General features: G+C 49.8%; 1 protein-coding gene and 1 non-coding gene across 4 annotated transcripts; one reads left to right on the top strand and one right to left on the bottom strand.

Moving 5' to 3' along the window:
• The first annotated feature begins 548 nt into the window (after positions 1–548).
• Positions 549–621, top strand: TRNAM-CAU (transfer RNA methionine (anticodon CAU)). The gene has a single exon. It is a non-coding gene; the product is annotated as a tRNA-Met (tRNA).
• A 4,505-nt stretch (positions 622–5,126) lies between these two features.
• TLE7 (TLE family member 7) lies at positions 5,127–19,497 on the bottom strand. 3 transcript variants are annotated; one of them, XM_040443053.1, is made up of 10 exons: positions 18,226–19,497; positions 8,793–9,199; positions 8,669–8,691; positions 8,459–8,517; positions 7,705–7,917; positions 7,355–7,596; positions 7,006–7,147; positions 6,454–6,607; positions 5,835–5,898; positions 5,127–5,511 (listed from the first exon to the last, which is right to left on the bottom strand). In XM_040443053.1, the coding sequence occupies exons 2-10, from the start codon at positions 9,101–9,103 to the stop codon at positions 5,160–5,162; spliced, it is 1,560 nt and encodes a 519-aa protein (XP_040298987.1). In that variant the 5' UTR covers positions 9,104–9,199; positions 18,226–19,497; the 3' UTR covers positions 5,127–5,159. The 3 variants fall into 3 exon arrangements, with proteins under 3 accessions (XP_040298987.1, XP_040298988.1, XP_040298989.1); XM_040443054.1 differs by having other exon boundaries at positions 5,285–5,511; positions 5,825–5,898; XM_040443055.1 differs by lacking the exon at positions 5,835–5,898 and having other exon boundaries at positions 5,361–5,511.
• Between the last annotated feature and the right edge of the window lie 80 nt (positions 19,498–19,577).

The following is a 19,577-nucleotide window of genomic DNA, read 5'->3' as shown; positions in this document are numbered from 1 at the left end:
CCTCGCTCGCCTGCTACCAGGGCCTTACCCACCCCTGGCTCAGGGGCGCCTCCTGCCGCCCACCCGCAGCCGGTTCCAGCCCATCCAGCCTCAGTTCCCACCCGTCAGCACAGCGAGCCTCAGGTCCGCCCGCCCACTTGCCAGCTCGTCGCTGTCAGGATTGAAGGAATCGGCTCGGGCAGCCCCTCTCACCTGCCCTCCGCCGGAGCCAGGCGCTCGCCCTCTAAGTGCCCGAGCGCGCCGGAGGGGTCATCCTCGGAGGCTGTGCACCTGTCGGGAGCGCGGCTGCCCGGGGCCAGGTCCGCGTAGGGCTGCTGGGGCCCGGGGCGCGTTCCGTCTGCCAAGACCGCTCCTCTCCCTAAAGAGCGACCCTCCTTCCCCATGTTCCCCCAAATATCCCCGCGTATCTGCATGTGCCGGCGGCCTGGGACCCGCGGCGGGGACTCCCGGGTCTCTGCAGGGAGAGATGGACGCGCGGAAGCAGCTCGGGCGGCGGAAGGGGCCGTAGGCACTTCCCTTCAGTGGTAAAGAAGCCCTTCCTTCCAGCGGCCCTCTTGGCGCAGTGGGCAGCGCGTCAGTCTCATAATCTGAAGGTCCTGAGTTCGAGCCTCAGAGAGGGCACGGTCATTTTACTGTGCTCCAACGCGGCGTCTGCATTAAAACTAACGAAGGGTGCTTAGAAGCACCACAGGTAGAGGGATGCCCTCCGTAAAGCAGCGTCCTGCCCCGGCGGAACTAAATCCTGGCTCGGCACACAGATCCCCCAGCTTCGCTAAACGAGAAAGCCGCAGGCAAGAGGAAGGACCTCGGCCACCCTCTCGAGCCAAGAATAAAAACCTCTGAGAAAAAAACCCGCCGTGTTGGCGCGACTGGGGGGAAATGGACAAGGCGGTGCTGAGCGGTGCATCGTCTTTTACAACATCTGTGAAAACCAATCTCCTGGACCACTTCCGATCTCCCTTTTCTCCCCAGCTTCCAATACAAGGAGCAAAGCTGTGTCTGCACCTTCTTTTGAGGCTGTATCCAGAGACTGTACCCTCGCTCTATTCCAGACCAGCCTTTCGAGAGCGGAGCAACCTGGGTAGTCAGCGCCCGTCCTTCCACGTGGCCCGGGACCGAAAGGTGGGGCGTGGCACTGATAGCCCAGGCGACGCCAAGCTCCACCCAAGGCTCTAGCTGAAGACTTCAATTTTTGATTATTCGGTTTACAGTAGCTTCCAGTTACTTTGTGATTTAATCTCTAGTTATTATTTAGAAGTATATTTATTTTCCAAAATAGGGAGATTTCTAGTTTTATTATTCATTTCTATCTTAATTGGTTGCATTGTGGATGTAGGATATATATAATATGATATATATATTTCTTTTTAAAGTAAGTTTTTACCCACTGAGAGGCTTGAACTCACCACCCAGAGATCAAGAGTCACTTGCTCTACCAACTGAAGTAGCCAGGAGCCTGGGTCATAGAATATATTCTATAAGAATTAAATAGCTCAATGTATGCTCGTTTTGTAAATGCATTTTGAATATTTGGGGGAAGCATTCTGTACTGGTTGTGTGCATTGTACTAAATTTTCTAATCACGTTAATCTTCTATATTCTTTTTTTAATTCTTGTTATATTTTTGTATGTTTGAACTATTGGTTATTTTCGATTTTGTCATTTGTATATACTTTGAGGCTACATTAATAAATGCATAAAGCATAGAATTCTTGTATCTTCCTTGTGAATCAAACCTGAATTGAACACTTACGAAGTGTTCATCTTTATCACTAGTATTGCTTTTCATTTTAGACTACATGTGGCCTAACATTAATGTAATATCGGCTTGTTTTGATTTCGTGTGTACAAGAAACATCTTTTTCTAGTAGTTTCCTACTTCTATTATGCTTATGTTTTAATGTCTCTTTTAAACACCTACATTTCATGGGGTGCCTGGGTGGTTCAGTTAAGCATCCAGCTCTTAATTTCAGCTCAGGTCACGATCTCTCAGTTTGTGAGATCCAGCCCTGTGGCAGGCTCCACGGTGAGCCTGCTTGGGATTATCTCTCAAAAATAAACAAACGTTAAAAAAAAAAAATGCGTATATTTGAAATATTTTTAATCCAGTCAAATAACCTCTACAGATTAATAGGAATATTTACCTTATTTACATTTAATATAATTACTGATCTATTTGGATTTAAATCTACCATTTTAATAAGGTCTCCCTTTTTGTTCTGCCTGTTCTTTGTTGTGCATCTTCTTTTGGATTGCTTTATTATATTTACATTAATAAACTAATAGGTTAATGAGTTAATAGATTATATTATTAATATGAATAATAACATTAGTGTTATTATATTCTATTATGCTAGTTTTTTCCCTCTATTTGGAAACTATACCCTTGTTTACTATTCTTTTAGTAACTAACCTTGAAGTTCCAATGCTACTACTTGACTTAATGAATACTGCTATTATTTGGGACTTTTACCTTTTACTTTTCTTGCGGGGGGGGGGGGTTACCTCTACACCCAACATGGGGCTTGAACTCTTGACCCCCTGAGATCAAGAGTTTCATGCTCTACAGACTGAGCCAGCAAGGGGCCCCAGCACTCTTACCTTTTTTCCAAAAAAAATTTTTAAATTCTATTCCTTTATCACTCCGGTTGTGACCCCCTCAACTTATGTGCTTTTTCTTTTTTCAATTCTCTTGGACATATTCCTAACAGTGGAATTGCTAGGTCATATGTTAACTCTAGGTTAAACATTTTGAACTACCAAACTGTTTTTCAAAGCAGCTGTACTTTTTTTACAATCCCAACAGCAGTGTATGGGGGCTCCAATTTCTCCACATCCTTACCAACACTTGCTGTTGTCTCTGTTTTAGTCCATTTGTCCTCGCAGGTGTGAAGTGGTATTTCATTGTGGGCTTGATGAGCATTTTCCTAATGGCCTTGTTGAACATCCTTTCATGTGATTACTGGCCATTTCTATACCATCTCTGGAGAAATGTCCATTCAAATCCTTTGCCCTTTTTGAAATTGGCTTATGTGTCTTTTTATGGTTGCATTATAAGACTTATTTATATATTTTAGATATAAAGAAATTGGATTTGCTAATATTTTCTCCCCTTCTATGGGTTGCCTGTCCCCTTTCCTGTCTCCCTTGAAGCAATTTTATTTTGATGAACTTTTTTTTTGAAGAAATAAACGTTGCAGAGAGTTGAAGCTCCCGTCTATGACCCAATTTCGCTGCCTCCCTCTTCAGAGATTACTATTCTAAATGTGATCTTTTTAATTCCCCAATTTTGTTTTGTTTAATTATGCAAAATACCCATAAATGTTAACATCTTAACCACTGCAAGGTGTACGGATCAGTGGCACTAAGTATATTCACACAATTTGCCACCAACACCACATCCAGCTCTAGAGTTTTTTTTTTCATCTTGCACAGTTGAAACTCTATCCCAATTAAACCCTAATCTTCCATTTTTCGCTCAGGCCCTGTAACCACCATTCTGCTCTCCATGAATGTTGTAAATACCTCCTATGAATAGAATCACAGTATTTGTCTTTGTGTGACTGGCTTATGTCAACTTACCATAAGGTCTTCAAAGTTCATCCATGTTGTAGCAGGTGTCAGGATCTCCTTCCTTTTAAGGGTTGAATAACATTCCATTGTGTGTGTGTACATTACATGTACATCACATTTGCTAATCCATTCATCTATAAATGGACACTTGTTATAAATGTGTCTATTTGTCTATAGCCCAGTGGGCTAGATCTTCTATTGACCTCTACCCTCTGTATCATATTTTTGAATGGATTTCAATTATGTATGTTATTTAGAGGCACTCTGGCTTTGACCAGCACACCAAATTTGTCCCACTGCCTGTTATATATATACAATTCCATTGGAGCACAGCCACATTCATTCATTTATCTATTGTCTATGGCTGCTTTCATGCTACAACAGCAGAGTTGAGGGACTGGGGCAAAAACCATATGGCAAAACCTAAAATATTTACTATCTGGCCCCTTAAGTAAGTCTGCTGTTTCCAAGGCAATAGTAACAAATAGATTCCAAAATGTGTAACAGCTCAAACACCAGCTTCTCTTCCACAGCATAGTCCAAAGCCAGCAGTTTTCTCCATGTTTGATTCACGTACACAGGATGCTTCCACTGCACGGCTCTGCAATCCCCAAGGGCCTCCATGTCTTTGCCTTGAGCTAGTAGAAGGGGATCAAGAACCTGGAGGGGACCCCCGTACTCCTTTAGCCTCGGTCCAGGAACGGAACTCATTTCTCACTCATGATTCATCAGCAAGAACTAGGTGCCTGACAATATCTCAAAGTAAAGAACGGCACATTCATGCCTCCTCCCAGTGACACAAGCTACAAATTTCAGTGGGAGGCCAGCTGTCTCAGCCATGCCAACACCCAGCAAGTGAAGAATCAGAATGAGCAAGAAAGCAGGCCGATATGGCTTGATTTCAGGAGATGGGCTTTTTCTGCCTGGAGAGAGCCAGATGGAATATTATAGAAAGCCAGAATGAAGAGCAGGCCTTTCAAAGATTCAGATAAAACTAGGTATCATCAAGCAGTTGCTAAAAGGAGAGAGAGAGAGAGAGAGCCCTTCCTTGGGATATGGTTAGACCAGCTCATGGACTCTTAACCTGGATCAAGAATTGAGTGTTGGGGGCGCCTGGGTGGCTTAGTCAGTTGAGCGCCCGACTTTTGCTCAGATCATGATCTTGTGGTTTTTTAGTTCGAGACCCGCATCAGGCTCTCTGCTGACAGTGCAAAGCCCACTTTGCATCCTCTGTCTCCCTCTCTCTCTGCCCCTCATTCGCTCACACACACTCTCTCTCTCCCACTCTCTCAAAAATAAATATTAAAAAAAAAAAAGAATTGAGTGTTGGTGGTCTAATGACACCCCAATACAGTCTGAAAGTTTACACAGGTAAATAGGTTTCTTCTTGAGCTTTCTGAAGGCTCCAAGAATTCTCTGACCCCCCTCCAAAAAGTTACAAACAAAACTAAGTGTGGTCTAAAATTCCTTCCACATCCTGGAAGCTGCTGAGTGGGGGCATAAGCAATCCATCACCATAAGTTTGTTATTTGGAAAAACTGACCACATCTTAGGCCATTTTGGTTTTTGCTTTTCTATTTTGTTAGTTATAAAGTCAGGTTTCCCCACCCAAACCCAGAAATCAGTGGTAGAAAAATAACAAAGGAAAAACCCCTAAGCCATCTCATAAAAACCTGAGAGCACAGGCTGAGCGTGTGCCAGGGGTGGGGGGAATGGACAGATGACGGTCCATCGAGGGTTAAGGTGGAGGTATCCAGGGCATGGAAGTGGTCATCTGCTCTACCTGCTGACCTTCCCTGGGTCTTCGCCAGCAGGATCACAGCATGCCAACCTTCAATACAAGAGCTGGTAAACGGTGGCACTGTTCTTGGAGCCTGTGACCAGATACTGGTTGTCAGAGGACACATCACAACACAGGATATCTGTAGACTCCTCTGCCTACAAGGAAAGAGAAGCCAAGAGTAACTACAGGCAGGGGCCACGCTCGGGCCAGAGATGAAGCCCTCACTTAGGGCTGTGTCAAGGCTAAGGACAGACCTGAGCCTCAGTCTGGAGACAACAGGGCAGGTCTCGTGGTTCAAGGTGAAGCCCATGAGTTCACTGGACCTTGGGTCCTCATTCCCCTTGATGTATTAAACGGCCCAGATACCACCCCGGAGGTACTTTCCAGCACTGTCCTTGGGACCTGACATAATGGATCTGAGGCTATGAGCTCTGAGTGCCTGGGTATGCCCATCCCTCCTCCCAATACCTGAAACAACCTTTGTAGAGAAGGTACGGCTAAGCAATGGATCGATTCATCCAGCGTGGTCACAAAATAGCTCCCTGGCAAAGGAAAGGCAGATGGAGAGGCCAGACACCAAGCTTGCATTCCAATCCCAGCCTCATTCCCAAGGGGACTAGGGAAAGGGCAACTCCTTCTCTGCCTCAGTTTCCCCATCTATAAAAATCAGAGATAAGACCCAAGCCATTCCTTCATCTGGTCCTACCCTCCTGCTACACGTGGGATCATGGTCAGTATCACTGAACAAAAAAAAGGACAATCAGATGGGATTTCATGTCTCTTCTGCCTGCCTGTGTCTTCAGGCTGCTGTTCTGTGTAGGAAGGCACCATTACAGAGAGAGCCAGAAAGGAGAGGGAGGGGGACAGAAGACAAACAGGGTGCCAGACCACAGCAGGAGAGGAAGCAGTGGGGAAGGGTAGGTGGGTGCAGAGGCAAGAGCAGCAGGCAGGAGAGTCGACACCTGGGTCTTGGCTTGGCTGCGCTTGGGGCTGGAGGGTGAGGAACAGACCCTGCAACAAGGCTGGGCCCAGATTCTGCAGATAGGTAGACACCCCATGGACAGGGCCCCTAGAGGTATCACCTGGCTTCAACTCACCACAGGAGGAAAACTTGAGGTTGTGGCGGTGGATGTATTTGTTAAAGAAAATCTTCAACTTCTCCCTCCGGTGCGTGTGTAGGATTATGATGTCACTGTTTCTCAAGCCTACTAGCACCCACTCTTCACTGGGGTCATGGGTAATGCTGAGGATCTATTTGGGAAAAAAATTGGAGTCAGGGGTGCCTGGGTAGCTCAGTTGGTTAAGCATCAGACTTCGGCTCAGGTCATGATCTCCCAGTTCATGGATTCAGGCCCCGTGTTGGGCTCTGTGCTGACAGCTCAGAGCCTGGAGCCTGCTTCAGATTCTGTGTCTCCCTCTCTCTCTGTGTGCCTCCCATGCTTCTGCTAGCGCTCACTCTCTCTCTCTCAAAAATAAACGTTAAGAAAAAATTTTTTAATTAAAAAAAAAAAAAGAAAAGAAAAGAAAAAGGACTAGAGTCAGTGCTCCAAGCTGCCAACACCATCATTTGTGTCTCCTCTTGAAACCCGGCTCTTCCTCCTGCAGGACCCCCAGCTCCCAGCCACCATGACTGCCCTCAGCCCTGGCACCTCATGCCGGAAATGGTGCTCCTGCACCCTCTGGTAGTTCCTCAGATCCCAGGAATACAGGCTGGCGTCTTCACCTCCTGTCCAGAACTTATTGCCTGCGATGTCCACGCATCGGGATCCGTATTCAGGGACTTCGTGCTTCCTGGAGGGAAAACAACTCATAGAGATTCACGCACTGGTTAAACACTGGGAAGTTCTGGGCCCAGGAAGCCCCCAGGAGTGCCCCCCCCACCATATCTTCTCCTCACAGACTCCCCTGATCCTACCGCACAGAGCGGGGAAGCGCTGTCCAGAAAGGGACACAGGCTTTCCCAAACACCTTACTGTCAAGCCCTCCCCTAGGTCATACCTGATCAAGATTTGGTTCTGCAAGTCCCAAATCTCAACAAATCCTTTGAAACAAGCCAAGCAGATCTGGGCATTGGAGGAGAGAGCCAGGGAATAGCACATGGGGCCTGTGGAGGCCAGCTGTGCCCTGACTCGAGGCGTGGGTGCCAGATCCCAAAGAGTCAGGTTCCGGGACAGACCCCCAGTGATCAGGCTCTGCTCATCAGGCAGCAGCTTGCAGGCGAGGACACGGCTCTGATGGTCCTGCAGGGACAGTTCCCACCCTCACATCACCACCTTAAGGCATGGGGTCAGAGTCTCACACCAGAGATCATACCCGGGCTCCCCAAGCCTATCCCAAACATCCCTCACCTGGAAGTCCAGCTGGGCCTGTGGGGCTTTGTTGCAGGCATGCAGAGCGCTCTCGTCCCACACCTTAATGTAGCCATGCCCACACGTGTACACGTGGTGAGTCGAGCCGCTGATGGCAATGGCGTAGACCTTCTTTCCATGGCGGACATTGCCAACCTTCCAGGACTCCCGTGGGGCTCTCTGCCTGACCACCACTTCATCAGGAACGGGAGGCTAGGGACAGGAGAAGGTAGGCGGCCATCAAAGGGCATAGCCCCAGCCTACTGTCATCCACAGCCTGCCGGTCCGCTGACTGAATTCCTAACTGTTCACCCAACAGCCCTCTCTGACCCGGGGCGAAACCACGTTCTTATCTGGGGACCCCAGACCATAGACATCCTCCTGCACTAGCCACATGGTGCCCAGGCTTCCCTCCTTGACACACAGAGCCACATTTTGAGACAATTCTGTGCACCAGCAGGAAGAGCAGGACCCGGCACAGCCCCCTGAGGACACAGCTTTCGAAGAGGTGACACTGTGAGCTGAGGGCCCTACATCTTGGTGACGAGGGCAGGGTAGCCTAGCTCAGAAGAAGTAGGGAGCTGCAGGACCACCCCACCACCACCACCACCACCACCACCACCACCACCACCACCGCCTAAGGGAGAGAGAATGAGGACACACTGCGTGCCCTCACCTTCTTCTTACTAGCTTCTTATTTGGGGCAGAGCAGGGGAAGGCAAAGATCCCAAGTTTGGAAAAATAACACACTTACAATTGCCCTGAGGAATGACCAGACTTCTTCACTGGGAGGTGGCGAGGGGCAAGGCTGGCCTGCAGGGAAATATCAACACCCACCCGCTCACAGAGAGGGGCAACGGATAGCAACAGAACCGCAGGATTCAAGGAGAGGGCCGCTGTCCTGACACCAGGCCTGAGTCTTGTCCCCCACCTTCCCTGCCCACGCATCCCACCTGGGACTTACCACACTCGGGTCCTGGCAGGAAGCTATGACACATAGAGAGCAGAGAGGGGACAGCGCGTGAAATGCAGGGCTCTGTGCTGGGATCCCCTCTCCCACCACCAGTCTTGTTCAAGGGGAGACCTACCTGCGATCCAGTTCTGCTGCTACTTCTGGCTCCGCCTCAGAAAGCCAGCTGGCCTGGAGCTCAGATCTGTCCAGAGGCTGGAGGACCCACTGTTGTGGGGCCCCAGAGCTCGTCTCCTGATAAAGCGGGCCATGCGACGTCTGGGGAGCCGGGGGCTGCTGAGGCATCCCATACTCCCCCTCTGCTTGGGACTGTGCTTGGTGCTCATGCTGGGAGGAAATGCCAGAGCTTTCTAGCACGTTCCTCCACTCCTCTGGTTCATCATAAATTCTGAGTGTACTAAACGAGGCCCCCTCCTTCTCTCTATTCATGTTCTTAGATCAATCAAGTGTCTGAGCCACCCGGTTTTGGGCTTGAGAAATGAGTCCATCAAACAGCTCCCGGGGTTACCAGTTCGTCCTGATCCCCTGTAGCAAGAGAGAACAGATGCAGAGACACAGATGTGCAGCATTCAGGGCCTGTTTAGGAGGCTCTGAGAACACCTCTCATGGTGAGAGGATTCAAAAGACGGGTGGCCGACTAATGTTTTACCCTAAATGCTGGCAGTGATGGTGTCAAAGGTGAACGTTTCTCACAGACACTTTGAGATGTTAGTAGCAGGTGTTGGGTTTTTCCTAGACCCATCTAGAAAGATGGCATTTCCAGTCCTTTTAAATCCGAGTCACCCTTTAATCTGGCAATATACCTTTCAGATGAGGACTCACCCCCAATGTAAACATGGGGTAAGGGGAAACTCCACTCATGCCACAGGCGCTTTCCCTGCCTTCAGGGGATCCCCGAAGGCAGTATGCAGACATGATGTTCCATTTGGATGGAGCAAGGTCACACAACCACAGAGTTTGCTGGTGGGGACATTCATCTATCCCACCCTATATGGTCATTCTGAGAACTAAATGGAATCCCGTGTAGAATACTCAGAATTGTGCAAGGCTACTGGCAGACCTTCCTTAAATGGCAGTGAGTGCATTTATCTGCGGACTGTGCCAGGGACCAGACCTTTGAGGATTTAAAACAGACCATCTGCCTTCCCCCAGGCCACCCAACAGCAAGCCCTTGGACGGGCCTGGGGAGACCCAGCGTTCCAGAACACAGCAGAGCAAAAGCTCAGCCAAAAAATGAGAGGTGGTCTGGGGAAGGGGTCTTCCCCTGTCTATGGAGACCATGCCTGGACGACCAAACTCAGTCCTTGGTTCTCAGAACCCACCCTCTGCAAATGCCCCATGGTCACCCCAGAGAGGCCGGGTTGCCTGCCTTTGGGAAGATGTAGTTGTATCACCAGACTCCACTCCTCTGAACACTTTGAGCTCTTACTATGTGTTTAGCCTTGAACCAAACACACTCCTCACAACCGTGTGAGCCACATTTCACAGATTTTAAAAACCGAAGCTCAACTTTGGTTATTTAACCAGAAAGCACAGGGAAAAGGATCAAATCCCGCCCTGTCTGGTTCTAAACAGTCTCCTTTCCTGACTCTCCACGAGGAGAAGGAAGACAAATATCCACTGTCTTTACAAAAGTGGTTACCTGGGGAACCTGAGTGGCTCAGTGGATTAAGGGTCCGACTTAGGCTCAGGTCATGATCTCGTGGTTCACGGGGTTAAGGCCCGCATCACTCTCTGTGCTAACAGCATGGAGCCTGCTTCAGATTCTGTGTCTCCCTCTCTCTCTGCCCCACCCCCATTCCCGCGCGCGGGTGCGCTCTCTCTCTCTCTCTCTCTCTAAAATAAATTTTAAAAAATTAAAAAAACAAATGTGGTTACTCTCCTACCTAACACTGCCACTTTTAGGGATTTAGCCTGAAGGTGCACTTAAATATACACAAAAAGGACACCTGTACAAGCAGAAGCACCACAGCACTGTTTGTGACAGCAGATGACTGGAAAAATCCAATGGCCACAGGAAGGGACTGGTGAAATGTCACAGTGTATGCATTCTGCAGAATACTACACAACTGTTAAATGTAATAAGGACACATCTTTAAAGACTGGAGAAAAATCCAAGGTGTGTTAAGGAGGGGAGGGGTGGATCTAAGGTTCAGACAAATGTGCATAATAGCAGCTTTGGTGGAAAAGAAGGATGGAAATTAGAACCTATCTTTGCATATGTTTGTATGCACAGAAGAAATCAGGAAAAGCAGTCGTCTTTGGGAATGCAAATTGACCCAAAGGAAAGAAGAATGGAAGATTTGGCCACCGTAGAACCTGGGATAGTTTTTGCATCTGTGTGGCTCCTGGAATCTAAATGTAAAATAGTTAGACCTTGAATCTTTTCCTTGACCAAATCCATCTTTCTCACCTTCCCCCAAATGATAATTTGGGGTCCTTGTGATGCTCAGTTACTTGTTTAAATAATTTAACCAATTCATCCTGACGCCTTCAGCCTGCATTAAATGGGCCACGAGGGCTGGCTCACCCTGCTGAGGGTGGAGGCCCAGAGTACCCACATTCCCAGCCAGCGTGACGAGGATGAGCAAGCGGGGACTGGAAGCGAGCTGCCCTTGGGTAAAGCTTAAAGGCAGTGAGGCCACTTAGCCAGTATTTCACAGATGAAGAAGATTTCACCCTAAGAGTAAGACAAGGCTTTCTAGAAAGAGCAGAAGGAAGAGTCACTATCACTGAACCCCGCTCTGCTCTATCCCCAGAGCTGCAAATGTAGAGACCCCACCCCTTACCAAGCAACTCCTACCCCAGGTTCCACACAAAACGCTAGTGCTGGGGCTCCATCCTGCCCACAAGGCAAGCACTCACCAATCCCCATGGCTGGAAACTCACCCTGGAAGGCAGAAAGCCAAACCCCAGAGAAGGGAAGGCAGCAGCAGAACGGAGACCTCACTGGGGCTGAAACCCTTCCTCTCACACCCAGGCACAGCCCCCTCCTGAACTGCTGCTATTTTTAAACCTTAGCTTAATTGATAATCAAGCCCTGGGTCAGAACCTGGGTCAGGTGTCCTGGCCCTGAATGGTACCTGAATGGTTCCTCAATTCCTGGGTGGGCGTGGCCACAACCTGCCATTTCCAATTAGACCCTGTGTCCTTGGAAGAGAGATAAGATGGAGGTCTGCCAAGTAAGGTCAAGGCAGGAGGCAAGATGGAGCCAGAAACTTTTGTGGGGGAAGTCTCTGGATCGGGTTCGGGCCGCCCACTAGAGCCAGCATTTGCACAGAGGCCGAGAACTGGGTAGAGCTGTCCCCAAGAGCTGGTTTAGATTCATGTCTTCTGGTGAATCTCTTTGGGATTGAAGGCTGGTTTGGGGCTGAGGCCAATATGGGCTTTGATGGGAGGAGAAGGGGGCCACTAGAAGGGAAGACCAGGGAAGCCTTTCTTTTCAGGCACCCCTCATCCAGTGGTTCTTAAATATGACACCTGGAGTGCAGCCCCCACCCCCACCCCCCCTTGCCACAGAGACTCAGATTCTGTAGGTGTGGGGTGGGGACTGAGACTGCCTTTCTAACAGGTTCCTGGGTGCCACATTTGAGAACCACTGCCAGCCCCTCAGTCTGGTGGTCCCCTCCTGCAGGAGAGAATGGCGGTGAAGCTGGATCCCCTCCTGCTCTCCCCGCCCCCCCAACCTCTTGCTCACCCTTCCAATTGAACACACTCTCTTCCACTCTGGTTCCTTTCTCATTTGCTGGCTTCCTTCTTTTGAAGCAGCAGTCCTGAAATGGCTGCTGTCCACAAAGAAATCTTTTGACCCCCTAATCTCCAAAACCCACTGTCTCTCCCTTTCTCTTTCCCCCTAACACACCCCTCATCCCCAAAAATTTTATTACTGCCTGTGGTCTCCCAGATAATGCCTGGCATTATCCTTGGCCCAGTATTTGAGATCTGTCCCCATCCAGGCTCAGCCTGTTCTCGCTTTTTCCCTGACTGCACCCTAACCTGACCCCAAAAGAACTTGACTGCACCTTTCCATCCTCATACTTCCCTATGCTGTTCCTTCATCCAAGAATGTTGTTCCTTGTCCACTCATGCGTCAAATTTACACTCCCATGTACTCTGAGCATGGTGCCAAGGACCAGTGATCAAACTAAGACATGGCCCAAGTCCTTAGGGAGCTCTGATTTTAGAGGACAGGACAGAGGGTGGTTGATGTAATTCCTGAACTGACGCATGACCATTTGGGGGGAGTTATCCCTTTTTTGACGAGTTATCCCTTTTTTGATTCTCACAGGAAACACACAGCAGTGAGGCATGGATTTTATTGCTAGTTTGGAAATATGAGAATTAATTCGGGGGGTCAGAACATCACAGAGACTTATCCAGGGTCTCACTGAACAGGTAGGAGAGCAAGGGTCCAAAGCCAGGCCGATCTGATTTTTAAAAATATGCTTGAGAGAGAGCTGTACTGAATCATAGGAGCTCTTTCTATACTCTGCGTATGAATCCTTTGGCAGAACATGTGCCCTGCCTGTGTCTCTTGCCAACCTGTGGCTGGCCTTTTAGCTCTTAATGGTGTCTGTAGATGAATGGAAGTTCTTAATTTTAATTCAGTCCAGTTTATCTATTCTTTTAAGGTTAGTCTTTTTTTTTTTTTTTTGTCTTATTTAGGAAATATTTTCTGCCTTCAATACCATGATAATACTCTCCATTGTTTTATTCTAGAAGCTTCTCTATTTTACCCTCTACATGTAAATCTACAAAACTTGGCAATATCTAGAAAGGGAACACAGAGGGTCCAGAGAAGCCTGGGCCTCTCTTGAAGGGGGAAGCAGCAAGCAAAATGGTGAGGAGCCCAACCCTTCCATCAAACTCCTGATTTGAAGCCCAGGCCTGCCACTTCTCGGTTGCCAGCCTGTGCCTCAGCTTTCACATCTGTAAAATGGAGATGACAAGATTACATCCTTCTTAAAGCTGAGATCAGACCTGGAGGTTTAAGAGGGCTTTGAAGAGGCCAGGTTTCATGTAAATGCTCACTGAGGGTGAGCAATTCTTAGGGCCTACCAAAGAGGAAAGAAAAAGAGAGGCGAGAGAGGCCAGTGGGAAGTCCCCTGTGCAGTGAGGCAGCCCACAGAGGAGAGAGTTGCCAGCAGAGGCATAGGGTCTGGATCCTAATAGGCTGCATTGCTGGGCACTGGGCATGCTTCTCTGTGTCATCACTGCCCCCTCTCGGCTGCCCCAGGAGGGAAGTCACATCTAAGGAAAATGAGGTTCAAAGAGTTTAAGTACCTTGCTCAAGATCACACAGCAAGGAAGGGCTGGAGTGAGGGTTTGAGGCCAGGTTCACACAACCCCACACGGCCCTCTTTCAGGCTGCAGGGAGATGGAAAATGCCGGGAACAGGGGGCCATTTGGCTTTAGCAGCCTGGAAGTGGTGGTTTCTGTGCATTCTTGGGCCAGACACTAGAATGCTAATATGTGAATTGTCAGACGTTGAGAACAGAAGTGAGGGTACAGAGTACTTAACTGAGACATTTGAACAAAAGAAGAAGTGGGGCAGCCTCTGTGGGGTACAGTGTCAAGAACAGTGGTTCCCAAGCTCAGAGGCAAGTTAAGGTAACCCAGGTACTTACCAATGCTCAGGTATCTGTGCCCTCCCCATTCCCATTAGTAGGGAAGCAGCCTGGGCAACAGCATTTTTCAGACCTCCCACTGTGATTCCAATGCAAGCTAAGGTTGAAAACCACTCAAGTAGAGGGTTTTGCAGAGAAGGGTAACAGGACCACAGAGATTGTGAGAGAGGGTAGAGGGAAGAGGTTGGGAGATATTCCAGAGGCTGGGGAAGGAGGGACAAAAATGATAAAGGAAGACCCCTGTGGTCTTGGGAATGGTTGAGGTCATGGGCACAGGAGGAATTTAGTTTGAGATGGAAAGGGAAAATGACCACAAAAAGATGGGCAAGGACAGTTTCACCCTATTGTCCCTCTGCCGAGCCCATGGATGGAGGTGCCCATCCTGAGCCCAGGCTATACTAGGGTTGGTGGCCAACAGGTAGGACCAAAATTGTGTGAACCAGAGTGTTGGAGCTTCCAGGAAAGGAAACAAAATGGGTCCAGGACTGCAATCAAATGCATCTGTGCACCCACCCACTCACTCACCACCCTTCCCTCCAAGTGGCCAGTGAGCACAGTTTTACTGCTCCCTGGTTGCACTGGTCTGGGAGGACACAGGGCTGAGCCTACAAACCTGGCCTTGACCCTTGTGAATTTAGGTCTTTGGAGTGAAACTAACAGTTGAACTGTCAATTATAAATCAGAGTGGAGAGTGTGACCTGATGAACTTAGGGAGGGTGTGACAGGGGAATACAGATAAGGGGGACACACCAGATGTGAAAGATCATGAGTGATCCGTGAGGTGTGCGACATGAAGGATGGGAGGCATCAGTGGGGAAAGCGGTGGGAGGATGGGGAGGAGAGCATGGGAGAATGTTCTAGGCAGAGAGCATAGCAGGTACAAAGGTTTGGAGAAGTGTATTTTATTTTTTTAAATGTTTATTCATTTTTGAGAAACAGAGAGAGAGTGCGAATAGGGGAGGGGTAGAGAGGTAGACACAGAATCCAAAGCAGGCTCCAGGCTGTCAGCACAGAGCCCAATGTGGGGCTTGAACCCATGAACCATGAGATCATGACCTGAGCTGAAGTCGGATCCTCAACTGACTGAGCCATCCAGGCGCCTCTGGAGAAGTACATTTTAACAAATGGGAGAATTTTCTAGGAGCTGGAGCACAGGGAGTATGTTGTGAGGGCAGGGAGGGCAGGGATGTGTGTTCTAATCTAGGGAGACTAGGTGGGGAGCAGCAAAGGATTCTGAGCTGGGGGAGACAGGAACGGACTTGTGTTTTGAAAGGACCAGGCCTTCAGTGGATAGTTTAGGGGAAGGCGGCAAGATTGGAGTCTGGAGACCAGTTAAAAATGCTCAACATTAGCAGTCGTTAGGGAAATATAAACCAAAAGCACAATGAGATACCACTTCCCATCCACTAGGATGGCTAACACAACAACAACAACAACAACAACTAAGAAAATGATAAATATTGGTGAGGATATGGAGAGACTGGAATGCCAGGGCATTGTTGGTGGGAATGTAAAATGATGCTGCTGCCGCGGAAAGCAGTTTGGCAGTTCCTCAAGAAAGTTAAACACAGAATGACCATATAACCTAGCAATTCCACTCCTAGGTACATACCTGAGAGAACTGAAAACAGAGGCTCAAACAGATTTTTGTACACCAACATTCACAGCAGCATTATTCACAATAGCCAAAAGGTACAAATAACCCAAGCATCCATCAACGGACGGCTGGATAAACGAAATGTGGTCCATCCATACAAGGACTGTTAGTCACCAACAAAAAGAAATGAAGTGCTGACCATAGTACAACACGGATGAACCTTAAAAACCTTACACTAAATGAAAGAAGCCAGACACAAAGCCTGCATATCGTATGATCCCATTTACATGAAATGTCCAGAATTGGCAAATCCAGAGAGACAGAGAGCAGATTAGTGGCTGCCAGGGCCTGGGGAGCCGGGAGCGATTTCTTAATATGGGGTTCCTTTTGGAGTGATGAAAAAGATCTGAGATTTTGACAGTGGTGATGGGTACACAACACTGTGAATGTACCTAATGCTACTGAAGTACACACTTTGAAACAGTTAAAACGGTAAATTTTATATTATGTGTATTTTACAACAATAAAATAAAATCAGACATTGTGTCATGAGCTACAGGCCTCGCAAGTTACCATAGCATTTTTCCTCTTCCTTCATCCAGCAGATACCAGGCAGTTTAGCTGGTGGTTTTCTTAACTTTTGCTCCCCTAGTAGAAGAGCCAGCCAGCTGCAGGTGCCCCCGCCCCCAGACACCCTTGCCAGCTATAGTCAAATGGCAGCATGGGGCGGGGTGGGGGGTGGGGAACGTTAACAGGGTGGGGAAGTTTGGGGGGGTGGGTTACAGTGAGGAGCAGCACTCAGTGGGCAAACACTGAGGTCACTGTTTGGATCCTCAAAGCCTGGGCTCAAATATCGACCTTCAGATCTCTATTTGGGGGGTGCAGAGCCCTTTGGCGGGCAACTGGAAAGCAAGCAAATTCTAAGATTGCGCTCACAGGCCAGTGTGCGCACTTGATGGTTGCTCTCATCGGAGGCTCCCTGACCCCAGGAGTTTCTCTTTCAGCACTAGACCCTCCTCGGGAATCCACCTGGACACCCGTTGCTGATGAAAACGTATATAAAGCATATAAACATAGACACAAAACATTTCTTCCCTTACTGATTTACTAACATCATCCACTCAACTGAAATTATTCAACTAGCAAGGTCCTGCCCAGCCCAATAAGCTGTCCCCACTCCCACCCCCAGTGACTTTGTGGTCCACAGGGTAAGGCTGGAAAACACAAGCTCCAGGTAGAGGGCTCAGAGAGCTGGTGGAGGACACAGCACAGGGGACCCGAAGGAGAGGGGGGAGAGCCAGCAAGGGGGCAGTGGTGTTGGGCTGAGCTCAGTGTGAAGGCAGGGAAAGCCCTCTGGGTATTAACACCGCAGGGCTGGGCCCCTGCCCACTGTGTACCTGGTCCCTGCACTTCCTCTAACTCCACTGTCATGGGGAGGCCCCAACCCACTGTTCTTTACTATGTGCCCTTCCCAGGGCTGTGGATCCCACCTCCCTTATCTATTGTTCTTCCTACCCAACTCACACTCGCGGCCCTGCTGTGGAACGCTTGGATTCTGTGGAACGCATTCCGATTTCTGTCTTGGATACCCCTGTTTCCAAGACATCTTTAGGCACAAACCCCCTGACCTTTACTCTCGGGCCCACTGGCAACTGGCTCCTTCACAGTCTCCCACAGGGGCTCAACTGAGGTGAGTTTGCAGTATGCGCCTCTGAATAAGATTTCTCCGGGCGGGGGAGGGCGGGGCGGTGGAGGAGTATGCTTCTTTAAGAGTTTGCAGTGCCCTGGCCTAAGCCTTCTGTGCGTTCCAACGGTTGTCTAAGGTAGTGTCCACCCCACCCCCACCACCGGTGGATCCCCAGTTGAGCTTTCCACCAAAAGCTCGGACCGGGCTGCCCCAGGAACACCCCTGGGATCTGGGTAGGGAGGAAAGGTCCTGCATCCGGGCAGCCTCACAGTGGGAGGTTCTGTGCTTCCAGTCCCTCCTGGAGAGCGGCCCGGGCTTCTTGCGCCCTGCAGTGAGCGAAATGGCCACAGGGGGCAGCAGGGGGGCCGAGACTGGTGGCCAGTGGCTGCTAATGGCTTCTCAACTGCGAGCCCCAGAGCCCTGGACACGCAGGCCCGACGCCCCTGCCCTTTCTTGTTCAGGGGCCAAAACAGTGCCCTGGTGGGAAGGCTGCCACCTGGCTACCCACGCCGCGCGCTGTGGCCCAGGACGGATGGGACTCAGAGCCTCAGGTCCCCACCCTGGGAGCGCGTGGGACCGGGGCTCGCCGGCCAAGGACGGGTGGCAGACACGAGGTACAGGTAGCCGAACTGCCCCTTACCGTGGCGGGCTGGAGAAAATCGGCCGCGCAGCGCGAGGTCTTCCTGGAGGCTGGGCCTGTGCTGAGTGCCTGTGCGATTTCAGCGGCTGGCAGGGGCTGGAGGCACAATGCAGGATCACCGGAGCCACCCGGGGACTGGCAAGCTGTTGCAGGCAGAGCTGGACCAAGAGGGAGGCTCTGGCCGCTGGCTGCCCGAGGCCAGTTGGAGCCAGGGCCCAGCAGAGCAGGTTCAGACGGGGAGCTAGAGTCTCGGGAGCCTTGAGACCAGTTGGATTTGCTGGGGACCACGTGGTCTGTGCTGCATTCTGGCCTCAGAGCTGGGGGAAGGGACTTGCAGGGAGCTCTCCCAACCGGTAGACTGGGGACTTGCGGAGAAGGCCAAGATTCGCTCATCTCCTGGTCCCCAGCACTTGGTCGACCCTGGCCTGTGGCAAGGGGAAGGGTGTCCTCAGTTCCCTATCAAGAGACAGGATAGCACATAGAGTGGGGTTGTACTCTGGGGAGAATGCAGACGTCAGAGGCAGAGAGGACAGAAGAGTCCAGAGGCATCTTCTCAGAATTCTCTGCCAGGAGGAGAGGGATGATAGCCCAGGGGTAGCTGTGCTGGGCCTCTTGTTCCCAAGATGACATTGGAGGCCTGTCCTGCCTTGGCCTCTCTCCCCAGGCCATCCCCTCACCTGCTGGGTGCTGGGCAGCCATATTTCCCTCTAAGCCTCAATTTACCATCCTGACCTGGACAGGGCAGGAGCAGATGTTCTCTGAGGACCCTTCCAATGTGACAGGCCAGGGTAGAAGGGTGTGCTGCAGGGACAGAACATGCTGATGGGGACTGAGGGACAAAGGCTTTATTTAATCCTGGCCCTTCCAGGCTCACAGCTCCAGTTCAGAAAAAGAGAAGAGCTTTTGTGAGGGGACAGAGGTCTCCAGTGCCATGGCTCCTCTTTGTCCTGATGAGGCTTCCACTGGGCCCAGGCAGCTCTGGGCTGGAGTCACCTATGAGCACTGAGGCTACAGGATATCAGGACCACTGGTTGATGGAGCCATTCGACTTCATGAGGCTTTGCAGGTATCTATTTTCTGTTTCCTCTTGTCCTTAGTATCAGAATAGAGCATCTGCCCTGGATAGTAACAGACCTACAGACAAAGAGAAAACCCTCAGGGACCATCTGGGTGGGAACAGCCTTGAGTTCTGTTGCCAGCCCTCACCCTGCACTGACAAGGGCCTGAGACCCAGAAACCATGGTCACATAGAACATTGGTATCAGATCCCGGACAGATTGTCCTCAGCGGCTGATTCTCCTAGAATCCCTGCCTCAGTCTTGCCTCAGCAGAGAAACTGCCAGATGCTAGTG

Source organism: Herpailurus yagouaroundi, unplaced genomic scaffold (genome assembly GCF_014898765.1).
Source record: "Herpailurus yagouaroundi ecotype Mexico unplaced genomic scaffold, PumYag 190, whole genome shotgun sequence".
Classification (NCBI taxonomy): Eukaryota; Metazoa; Chordata; class Mammalia; order Carnivora; family Felidae; genus Herpailurus; species Herpailurus yagouaroundi.
This window is presented reverse-complemented; position numbering and strand designations above follow the sequence as displayed.